General features: G+C 38.9%; 1 protein-coding gene across 2 annotated transcripts in view; it reads right to left on the minus strand.

Moving 5' to 3' along the window:
* Positions 1 to 12536, minus strand: part of CWC22 (CWC22 spliceosome associated protein homolog) — a 43195-nt gene that overhangs the window by 9940 nt on the left and 20719 nt on the right. For both annotated transcript variants that reach the window (XM_083349532.1, XM_083349533.1), the window contains exons 13-15: positions 11175 to 11256; positions 9837 to 9897; positions 429 to 506 (exon numbers count right to left, since the gene is read on the minus strand). In XM_083349532.1, the coding sequence (XP_083205658.1) occupies positions 429 to 506; positions 9837 to 9897; positions 11175 to 11256 (221 nt within the window). The remainder of the gene's footprint in view (positions 1 to 428; positions 507 to 9836; positions 9898 to 11174; positions 11257 to 12536) is intronic.

The raw sequence follows: 12536 nt of genomic DNA on the forward strand, positions 1-12536 counted from the left end.
TACTTTTAGCTTTACTTCTCCCTTTTGACCTCACTGCCAAAGATCACCTTGCCACAAATACAGCATTGCTCTGATGGTTATTGTAGCTACTAGGCCTACGTTGTGGGAATCGTACTGAAAAATAGGAATCCCCTTGGAAGTGACGCATACAGAAACAAAAGTCACATCTTTTTACTGAAATCACATCCTCAAAGTTCCATATTAAAAAAAAATCTGGGAAGATGCTAGTTTTTCTCAACATATTTGGTACTATTTTGTAATGTTAATAAACTGTGCAGTTTAAGATGCCATTATCTGCTTCATCTTTTCAACTACAAGTCATTAATGAAAAGTTACCAATTGATATTGAAAAACATTTTGTAAATGAGCCCTCTTTATGAAAGACATAGGAATGGCAAGGGATGTAGGTGTGAAAAATGGCAACTCACCCCAGCTAGTAAACCAAAGAATTTTTCATACGTTCTTTGCTGAGCACAACAATCAAGTATCATATTGCATAGTTCTTTCTGTCACAAAAAAAGATAATGGTATATATGAAATAACATGCTTTCAATTAAAAATCAGTACAGCGATATCATGGCAATAATGCAGGAATTAAAAAACATGTTAAAGCATAAATAAATTTGACAAATAAGTCAACATGAAACCCTCTGAATACACTTAACTTTCAACATGAAGTTACTGATGAAACCATAAGACAAACGCTTTGTTAAAATTTTCTGCCTAGCACAATGTGTGATTGATTGATCAGCCATCATGATCAGTTGAAATACACATACATAAATATTCAAGGTTTTCTGTTCCTTTAATGATAAGAAACGGCTAACTATCCCAATCTTAAAAATTCCTTGTTGCATTTTTACATGAATTTAATATATTAAAGCACTTGTATTTACTTGTATATTGCTCCACTGGAATAACATTGCAGTCAATCAGATTTCATGTAATAAAGCAGGGCAAAGTGCTGATGCTGTTGCTAATGAAGTCAGCATGACTGGAAGAACAAATTACTTTTTTGCTCCCTGAACAGCAGTTACCACGCTATAATATTCCCCAGAGGTTAAAGTGATTAAATATTACAACATTTTAAAAATTTAAATATTACCCGTGATTTCTACCAGAATATCTTGAGTAATCAATGTTCAGGCAAACAGATTTGCTTATAAAGTCACTCTCACTGGCTTGTTCAAAACAAGCAGGCTGAGATCTAATCGTTCGTCATTATTTTGTACACATGATGTGATAGGAGTCATTGAGCAGCATTAGCAATGCACTGCCGTTTCAGAGATTAATTGCAACTACTGATCCAGTTGTTCAACTCTTACAATTGAATGCTGCGTATACTATCGGGACTTGCTGGCAGTTTACATCGAATAGAAGAAAACAAAACATCTATATATCAATTGTTAAAGTCAGCATATACGATGATGCGGATCTGAATATAGTTACACTGAATGGTTTATTCAGACATTACTGATCAATGTACTGGAAGCCAAGTAGCCAAATACCCTTTTTATAGTTATTGAAAATGTATAGTCGAGCCCGAGATTTCTTTAAAATTAAACACAAAACAGGAAAAATAGATTTATTTTTTTAAGATGCTGCGTTCAAAAGCACGAAACATTTTGTGATGCAAATGAAGAAGGCATAGATGGCTCACCAAGGTCTAGGCCAGCGTTTCCCAACCTTAGGAACTTGAAGATGCGTGGACTTCAACTCCCAGAATTCCCCAGCCAGCATAGCTGGCTGGGGAATTCTGGGAGTTGAAGTCCACGCATCTTCAAGTTCCTAAGGTTGGGAAACACTGGTCTAGGCAACTATAATTTCACTTAGTCGGGTCAATGCTGGTAAGCTCCCCAAAAGTTCTCACTTCCACTGCAGAAGATACTTTATCTCTAATATTCTTCATAGTCTTCTTAATAACTTTATTTCTTTCTGCGAGGTGAGCTTTTACCTCCTTTCCAAGGAGGTTTCAAGACATCAGAAACAAGAGACATTACTTCCATTTCGTGCCTTTTCCAAACGTTTTTGTTAGTTGCGAAGTCGTGTCCGACCCACCGCGACCCAATGGACAACGTTCCTCCAGGCCTTCCTGTCCTCTACCATCTTCTGGAGTCCATTTAGGCTCACGCCTACTGCTTCAGTGACTCCATCCAGCCACCTCATTCTCTGTCGTCCCCTTCTTCTATTGCCCTCAATCTTTCCCAGCATTAGGCTCTTCTCCAGTGAGTCCTTCCTTCTCATTAGGTGGCCAAAGTATTTGAGTTTTAGCTTCAGGATCTGGCCTTCTAAAGAGCAGTCAGGGTTGATCTCCTCTAGGACTGACCGGTTTGATCACCTTGCAGTCCAAGGGACTTGCAGGAGTCTTCTCCAGCACCACAGTTCAAAGGCCTCAATTTTTTTTTAATTCCATTTATATCCCGCCCTTCTCCGAAGACTCAGGGCGGCTTACAAGCTTAGCAGTAGCCTTCGTTCTATGTATATGCCTGCTTATTTGGGCTTTCACACACACACACACCCAAGCGGCATTATTACAAAGTCAGCTTAATTGCCCCCAACAATCTGGGTCCTCATTTTACCTACCTCGGAAGGATGGAAGGCTGAGTCAACCTTGAGCCTGGTGGGACTTGAACCTGCACTAATTGCAGGCAGCTGGTGTTACTTAAGGAGGCATTAGCCCACTACTCCACCAAGGCTCTTTTTGGTGCTTAGCCTTTCTTATGGTCCAACTTTCACAGCCATACATTGCAGCTGGGAAGACCATAGCCTTGACTATATGCACTTTTGTTGGCAGGATGATGTCTCTGCTTTTTAGTGTGCTGTCTAAATTTGCTATGGCTTTCCTCCCAAGGAGCAAGCGTCTTTTAATTTCTTGGCTGCAGTCCCCATCCGTGGTGATCTTGGAGCCCAGGAAAATAAAATCTGTCAATACCTCCATTTCTTCCCCATCTATTTACCAGGAATTGAGAGGGCCAGATGCCATGATCTTGGTTTTCTTAATGTTGAGTAAAAACATACTACCAGTAAAAGACGACAGAGTTCCCACTGAATACCCACCACTGTTGTAAGGTAATTTAGTTGCTTAGATACAAGACGGGCTTAACTTTTCTATGAGCACTGCCAGGAAAACTGTATGTTGCAAAGTTAGAGAAAGAGGCAACAAAGGCTTTGATAAGTGTTGAGTGTACATCTGAGCTATCTGACAAGGAAAGCAAAGTGCTCTTAAGTTGGCAAGACCAAAATGAAATCACCGATTCTACACTGCTTTGCTACGGTTAATGCTAACTAGGTCCTTCTATTCTGAGCCTTTAAAGGAAACCCTGCAGTGCTGATTTTGTTTAGTTCACGATTGATGAAGAAAGAAACTAATAATCTTTCCCCATAGTTAACTCTGGTCAGGCAAACATGCAAACCTGTTGAACGATGGTACATATTTTCCCAGAATCAAATATAGGGAGCAATGCATCTATACTGGGCCACATGCAGTTCCCTTAAGACACCCCAACTCCCCTTCATTCGTAACTAGGGGGAAGGGGTTCATACAGTTAATTCCCAAAAAGCAAACTTAACCTCCTTTGGGCAAAGGATGTTGCTCCAGTGAGATTCTATCAGTAATACAGATAAAAGTAAAAAGGTAAAGGTTCCCCCGCACATGCGTGCTAGTCGTTTCCGACTCTAGCGGCCGGTGCTCATCTCCATTTTAAAGCCGAAGAGCCAGCGCTTGTCCGAGGACATCTCCGTGGTCATATATCACTTTAAAGCAGTTGATGGAAGAAACAGCTAGTGAAATTTCATATGAAGAAGAAAGACAGAAAAGCATAGATTTTATACTGCAGTTTCTTTGCCATTTTAAAACTTCCTTCTTCGGGATTTAACCAGAACTTTCTTTGAGTTAATCCAAAGAATTTTATCATCAGATTTCCTCCTTTTTCTCTTTTTTCTTTCTGTAACCATCAAGGATATGCCTCAGATTAAAAATGGGAAAATGTCGTTTTGATGGCATTGCTATTCTGTTGCCTCTGGGACAGTCATCTGCTTATTTTTGCTGACCATTTTCTTTGGTTATTCTATTTGACTTCAAGGCAATAAATTTACTGACTTTGAATCAATACGTTATTTCCTGGTCTGATGCTTATTCTAGATCAGGGGTCTTCAAACTTGGCCCTTTTATGACTTGTGGACTGCAACTCCCAGAATTCCTCAGCTAGGCATGCTGGCTGAGGAATTCTGGGAGTTGAAGTCCACAAGTCATAAAAAGGCCACGTTTGAAGACCCCTGTTCTAGATTAATTAATTTAGTGAAGAAACGAGCTACTGGGCCTTTCCCTACAACTGCAATTTAGGCCCATAATTTTATTAATTCAATAAAAAAGTACTATCGGTAAACAAATGTTGTAAAATTGAAAGCAGAGTTTTGTGCAACTTTTTTTTAAGAGTGAAAAAGGCTGCAAGATAATTGGCCAAAAATGTTCAACACCACCACCATCCCCATTAGACAGACAACCTTTATTTTTGGAGTCATAAAAGATTCTCATATTATTGTATACCAGGCTACAGTTTGTACGCTGACCTACATGGATTTAAATAGCAGGATCCAACTGTTTTTATATCTACTATTTTCCAAATTTGGCATATTGGGGGGGGGGTATAAATGACCAAAAGTAACCCTTTTTGTAATTTTGTAAAACTTTTTTCTATATCACTTTATTCAATAAACACTGAAAGTTCTAATGAAACAATATATGAAAGTTTGCAGCCTCTGAAAGGAACAAACTGAAGCAGACATTAAATCACAGGCATGAATAATGCAATAAGGCTTTTAAAATGTTGGCCCAGGGTGAGTGATGAATTAGCAAAAGGCCCACTTTCTGTACAATCTATCAGCCCCCAAAATATATTGAGTGCCTTGTTCATACATAAACTTATTTTTGGGTCCCTATTCATTTAGATAACTAATTGAATTCTGATGCCATTCCATTATTTGCAATGTACTATAGATTTAGCTGATACAAAAAAAATATGCATCCAAACACCCACCAACCCACACACACACAAATTTTTAGGATATAATCCTGAAGCTTCCTTCATCTATTTGGAAGTACCCTGGGCGCCTTTGGGCCAGTCACAAAATCTCAGGCTAGCTTACCTTACAGACTTGGTGTGGGGAAAATGGGAAGAGGCTGTGCTACGTAAGCCACCTTGATCTCCTGAATGAAAGGCTGAATGTAAATCAAATTGATGAATAAATGAATCAATCAATTTGAGGTAGTCCTCAACTTATGACGAGAATCGGTTGCGAGAGGTTGTTGCGATCACGAGTCAAGGCGGACCCAATTTTATGGCAATTTTTACAGTGGATGTTAAGTGAATCACCATGGTTGTTAAATGAATCCAATTTCCCCAATGGCTTTTTGTCAGAAGTTGGCAAAAAAAGGTAACAATTGCAATCACGTGACTGCAGAATGCTACAACACGTCATAAATAGGAGCAGGTTTACAAGCGCCCAAACTGCAGTCACACACAGTAACTGTAAGGCTTTGAACTATTGTTAACTAAATGGTCATAAGTTGAGAGCTACCTGTAATCAACAGATCTCCTTTCATAGTGCCTTAGCACAGCTTTGTTATGCAATAAAACCTGGTCTTAATATAAGTAAAGCCTTTAGTCTTAGCCTATCCAGACTTCTTCACACCCCTTCTAATTCTATCACTGCAAGATACAGAGGGTGTTTTGGCACACACACTAAGTCTGGCTTATGATATTATTAATATTAATAACGGATAAAAGGTTTAAACTCGAATGCTCAAATATAAAACCACAGCAGCACACACATTTTCCTCTTTCTAAACCACTTTGATAGGTACCTGATTGCCCTGTTTTTCACTCCCTCACATACAAATACAAACAGATGCATAATAAGCTAATTGGGTCAGCAGCTACCATGTGCAGTGGGAACAGTAAAATTCCCCAAGCTTAAATCAATCAATCAATCAACCAATCAATCCCAAACCCCTTTATGCACGTAGAGGTGAAAAAGTTCAGCTCAGTAAAGAGCGATAAATTCCGCCGAAAAGACTCAGTTCTATAGCTGGTGTTAGCAGCTAGTCTTAGGCCCAGAAGTTCGAAGTGAGAATGAACTCTTCTATAAACAGAGACAGTGTTAAATAACCGTGAATTTAGATTGCACTTAAGAATATCCAGGTTAAGCAGAAATGGAACTATTTCCTGGTTTGGTTGAATGAGCTTTAGCACAAGCATAAAAGGCAGTTTTCTCTGACCTGACCAGATGTGTGTATTTCAAGCTCCAGAATTCTGAGCAAACAGGGTCATTGCTGAAAGGGCACCCAAGATGGGGAGCACTGACTTAGTACACTGCAGAAATATGTTGAAAAAAAATAAATATGTCTCTTCTGCCCACATCTAGTCAGGAAAACACAACATCAATGGCTAGATTCAAGGCAAGTTCTTCAGGATACACCCCTTTTCCCATGCGCAAAGATGGTGCCCTTTTGCTAGGTATACATTCCACTGTAAATGACAGTAACCACTTTGTCGGAGACAAGATCAAATTTATATTGAACTAAGGGAGGTGATTAGAGTTGTTTTAGGCAGAAATGGAGTAGAGAAAAGTATCGTGATATACAGTGTATTTCAAATTAGCATATAATCACATGAAGTGGCTTGCCTCTGGATGGAATACTAAAAACTATGATTTCAATGCTATGTGAACAAAGAGATCATAAATTCCTTCCTCCGATAAAAGAGCGAGGCTGAAATTATCAGCTTCCTGTTCCTTGGGTTACACATTTCCTTCTGACAAGAAGAGGTTGAAAGGCCTAGCTTTCTTCATGACTCTTTGGATACATTCCACTGAAATTTCTCAAAGCCAGTATTTTTAACTGACAGAAGTAGAAAACTATTAAACAGAAGAGTGGAGAATGATTAAGAATACAGATCTGTTAAGATTAAGTATAATGAAATGAAATGAAACGTCTTTGCAGTCCTAGCCCCGGCCACTGTTTCTGGGAAAGTTACACAAATTTGTTCTAGGCTGGCAAGAGATCCGGCGAAAACATTTAATAACAGTGTCAGCAAAATACGAGCACGGGTATAGATTTACATAATATACATTTCTAAAAATATATTCTCCTTAAGTAAAATGGTTCAACCTCAGCGTTCGGTGTTTTTTCATGTGTTGGGAAAAACCTGTGCAAAGCAATTATTTACATACATTCTATCCGGAGAGCAACTTCCTGGGGGAAAAAATGGAAAATTAACAACTTTACTGTTTTTACACATGACTCTGTGTGTAAACGGTGCATGTGCGTCTTCAAGTCAACGTTGACTGATTCGTGGCATTCCTGAGCCAGCCATGCTGAGGGGAAAGGGAGAGGTTTCCATGCTGAGCCACGCTGGCTCAGGAATTCTGGGAGTTGAAGTCCACGAGTCATAAAAGAGCCAAGGTTGCCTACCTTGATCTGTTGTTGTTAGTTGTGAAGTTGTGTCCGACCTATCGCGACCCTATGGACATGTTAATCCTAACTGATGAATTGTAAAACTAATGTGGGCCGTGTGTTCAAAATTTATGGTACCAGGACACAGTAAATTAATAAACCCGATGTCAACGCTGTAAACAATTTGCCTTGCAGTTCTTTTGATGGGTTTCATTTATCGGAACCATGACACCCGACCATCCCATGAATAAAATTGTCACACTGTGCTTTAAGGGAACTAGTGCACCCAAAGCTGGATTTCTGTCAGAACCTTCTTCTGGGGAACTTCTCTCAACCTACTTCCAAGAGCTTCCAAAGGGGACTCATCCCTCATCACAGTACCTTTTGATTCACTGCTGTAATCTACAGAGACTCCCAGGGTTTTCAACAATGAAGCAGCAGAAAATCAAAACAAAATTAACAGTAGCGTGCAATTACTCGGAGATCACCCATTTGCTGTTCCCCTAATGCAGAGGTAGGCAACCTTGGCTCTTTTATGACTCGTGGACTTCAACTCCCAGAATTCCTGAGCCAGCGTGGCTCAGCATGGAAACCTCTCCCTTTCCCCTCAGCATGGCTGGCTCAGGAATTCTGGGAGTTGAAGTCCACAAGTCATAAAAGAGCCAAGGTTGCCTTGTTGTTGTTAGTTGCGAAGTCGTGTCCGACCCATCGCGACCCTATGGACAATGTTCCTCCAGGCTTTCCTGTCCTCTACCATCTTCTGGAGTCCATTTAAGCTCACGCCTACTGCTTCAGTGACTCCATCCAGCCACCTCATTCTCTGTCGTCCCCTTCCTTCTTCTCTTGCCCTCAATCTTTCCCAGCATGAGGCTCTTCTCCAGTGAGTCCTTCCTTCTCATTAGGTGGCCAAAGTATTTGAGTTTTAGCTTCAGGATCTGGCCTTCTAAAGAGCAGTCAGGGTTTATCTCCTCTAGGACTGACTGGTTTGATCGCCTTGCAGTCCAAGGGACTCGCAGGAGTCTTCTCCAGCACCAGAGTTCAAAGGCCTCAATTCTTTGGCGCTCAACCTTTTTTATGGTCCAACTTTCACTGCCATACATTGCAACTAGGAAGACCATAGCCTTGACTATACGCACTTTTGTTGACAGGGTGATGTCTCTGCTTTTTAGTGTGCTGTCTAGATTTGCCATGGCTTTCCTCCCCAGGAGCAAGCGTCTTTTAATTTCTTGGCTACAGTACCCATCTGCAGTGACAAGGTTGCCTACCCCTGCCCTAATGCCTTCCAGAAAAAGTTGTTTCCGTGAATTTCTGGAAGACCGTAAGGGAAGTGCCTAACCTGGCCCCAAAGGAAAGGCTGTCCACAGCATAAGCACTGCAGCAGAGAAAGATAATCTGCATATCCCTGCACTGTTCAGCCCCCAGTAGGGGGACCCACAAGCACGTTTTAACAGGGGGTGCTTGTGGTGGGTTTTAAACTTTTTTTAAAAAAATAATAATAATAATCCTTTTTCAAAGGAGCCTTGGTGGAGCAGTGGGCTAATGCCTCCTTAAGTAACACCAGCTGCCTGCAATTAGTGCAGGTTCGCATCCCACCAGGCTCAAGGTTGACTCAGCCTTCCATCCTTCCGAGGTAGGTAAAATGAGGACCCAGATTGTTGGGGGCAATTAAGCTGACTTTGTAATAATGCCGCTTGGGGTGTGTGTGAAAGCCCTAATAAGCAGGCATATACATAGAATGAAGGCTACTGCTAAGCTTGTAAGCCGCCCTGAGTCTTCGGAGAAGGGCGGGATATAAATGGAATTAAAATAAAAAAATAAAATTAAAAAATAAAACAAGCATACATAAGAATTGAGCAATTCATTGCCTACTAAGAAAAAAAGGGAAAAACATAGCACGACAAATAAAACAATAAAAAAAATGTAATTACAACTATATTTCCAAATCACCTGATCTTTTTATTACTTTATTTTTCAAATTTTTGAAACATCCATCTTCTCCCTTGGGGGAATGGGACTTTTTTTTAAAAAAGAGGAAAATAAGCTTTCAATTGTTTCACCAAGCCCATCCAAGAACTTCTTCCAAAGGAAGAAATAGCATGACATTTTCTGATCAACAGAATTGTATAATTTTCTCAAAAATGGCTAGATTACACCCCTCCAAAATCCAATCCTTAGTATTTGGAGTTAGAGTGTTTTTCCATCTCATAACATTTTTTTTCCAATCCCCCTCAGATTTGCTCATGATACACCCCAGGAGAACCTCTGTACTAGGCATCAGCTGCTGTACTATATAAAATATGATTGTGTCAGTAACTTGTTTTTTAATGCCCTTTAAGGAATAGAAAAGCAAAAAAATTCAAAAGAAAACCTTATTAAGACTTACTGTTTGGCTTTCAGGAAAATCCATCTTCAGCAATTTATGGGCACATTCCTCAAAATCTAAACTACAGAAAGACAGAGAAAGGAAAAATATATGTTTATCTGTACATAACTGACTTTCATCCCTAACACGGTAAAAGCTTCTCACAAAACCTCAGCGACTTTGGTGTAACACCAAACCATGCTGGTTTCAACTACTGCTCAGGCAAAGGCATCTTAAGACATCTACATTCCCAAATTTATAATGTAAGAATTCTGTTTAACTGTAAAAGAACCTTCAGAACTTCCAATACGCAAGACCTCACTTACTAAAGTCAGACATTCATTGTCACTTGATTAAATCAGAACATCACTGGTCTCTGAGCCTCAAATCTGTTGAAGTAAGTTTACATGACAACCAGTTTGCTATAGCGGTAAGGTACCAGAGTAGAAACCAGGAGACAGTGAGTTCTAGTCTTGCCTTTGGCATGAAACCAGATGAGTCAACTTGAGTCAGGCACTCTCAACCACAGGAAGAAAACCATAGAAAACTTTCAAAAATCTTGCCAAGAAAACTGCTAGGACTCGTCTAGGCAACTGCCAAGAGTCAACACTGACTCAAAAGTATACACACAAATATAAACACATGCAAGATGTTCATTAAAGAAAACAATGCATACATCAACATATGAAAATTCCATTTTCCCTATTAAGAAGCCCAATGTATTTTATAACTATGTACATTTCTCTTGAAAAATAATTCTATTTTAGCAATTAATGTTTTTTTCCCATGAGCTCTGGCCAAAACCAATAGATTTTCAGACAGACTAAAACAAGATGATTCTCTTTTATGAGTCATTATTACTGTAACATCATATTAAATAGAAATGTACCAATTCTAGTAAACAAATTAAAACACTGGTTTTTTTCCACAATGTAATTTCACAGAATAACTGTTCGACGTAAAGAAGGCAATAAAAACATTTGCAAATATTTTTAGTTCTATGCCAATTTTCTTTTATTCTATGTGCAGATTTGTCCATTTGAAATGTATGACTCTTCTAATTTCAATAGATTCAAATTGAGAACCTTCCACAATTTATGGTTTTACAGGTGTATATATATGACTGCAAATCGTCAATGACAGGAATCTGAAGAGTTGCAGTCCAATACATTTGAAAGGAATCAGTTTGGTAAGAGATAATTTTGAAGTGCATTCCTAAATATAAAGAAAAATGTACAAGCGCTCTAGATTGCAGCTAACACTTTGCACACTGTCATTTAGGATGCTACTTTGCTAAAGTGCCTGTGATTTATGTTACAACGGTGTCGAATTTCAATGGAGAGTTATATTTCATTTTACCTTGACTGAATTGCAAGGTAAATAGTTCGCCGGAAAGAAACCAAGTTAATTTCCGTTTTGTCGTGGATGGTAACTTTTTGTCCTTGATCAATAAAAGGAAATAAACAAAAGATTAGGATAAATCATTCAGGAAAAAAAATACATAGCATTGCCAACACATAATTTCAGATAGGATTGTTCAAAATAAATGACTTCTTCATGAAAAATAACTGAACTTGGAAGCTAAAGCAAGGATGGACCTGGTTAATATTTGATAGGAAATTATGCGGGAAGCCCAGCAAAAAAGGCTAGACATCGAAGTTTAAAAACATTCTGAAAGGAAGCAACCTCAGATGAAAGGAATTATCATTGCCTTAAAAAATTACATGAGAAACAAAAATAGCATGTTTCACAGTCATACCAATTCAGTGTAGAGTTTGGGGGCTTTTATATTTAATAGAGAAACTGAGTTTTCAAGTCTGGCTTGATGCTAAAGAGATCAAGGAAATTTCAGTCAAATTTCAAAGAGGGGTGGGTTGGGGTTCTCCTATGCCTCTAAGAATACTATGCATAACAACATATAACAATTGCAACAGAACAGGAGGGAAGATTTCATCGTGGTCCGATGCATAACAAAACAGTTTGAATGTAAATAAATACCCAGAGCGTTTAAATAAGCACTCTTCATGATGACAGTCTGCAGTAATTACCATCCTCTTTTTTTATTTTTTGGCCTGTGACAATGCTTTTCTACAATACTGTTTTAAAAAAACAGTATTTTTCAGATTCAGCAACCATTTCCTATTGTATAAATATTTCTATAGATGTTAGCTGCAGACTGTCAAAATATGCTAAGCTGCTTTATTTGTGAACCCTAAAGGGGTGATACATGCAAAACAACCCCCACCCTCCTACTTTTGTAAACAGTTTAAGTGTTAGCATTGGGCAAGATTCGGTCGAGATAAAAGTTTTAAAAAAAAAACTTGATTTCAAAGGAAATAATTTTAAGCAAACCTTAATCCCTGTAGTAAATTTTGTGGATCTTATGTGGGTCTTAAAGACTGGCTGAATGCACACTATGCTATTATTCTTAATATTTGGCCCAGCCACTCCATTAAAAACTCAACAAAAATGCCATACTTCTCTATAAAACTGTATTTAGAATTGCAAGGAAAATTAATGTAATGAATTAATTGTAATGAAATTTAAAACCAAAGTACTACTTCTCCTGGTGGCTCTCTCCCCTTGGAATACCATCCCTTCAGAAATTAGACTGGCCCCTACTTTGACACTCTTTTGTAAGTATCCGAAGGCTTGGCTTTTGTCAGCAGGCCTGGAGAACCCAGAGTGGGATGGAGCCCATCAAATGTCTTGTTTGACTGT

This window comes from Vipera ursinii, assembly GCF_947247035.1.
Source record: "Vipera ursinii genome assembly, chromosome: 1".
Classification (NCBI taxonomy): Eukaryota; Metazoa; Chordata; class Lepidosauria; order Squamata; family Viperidae; genus Vipera; species Vipera ursinii.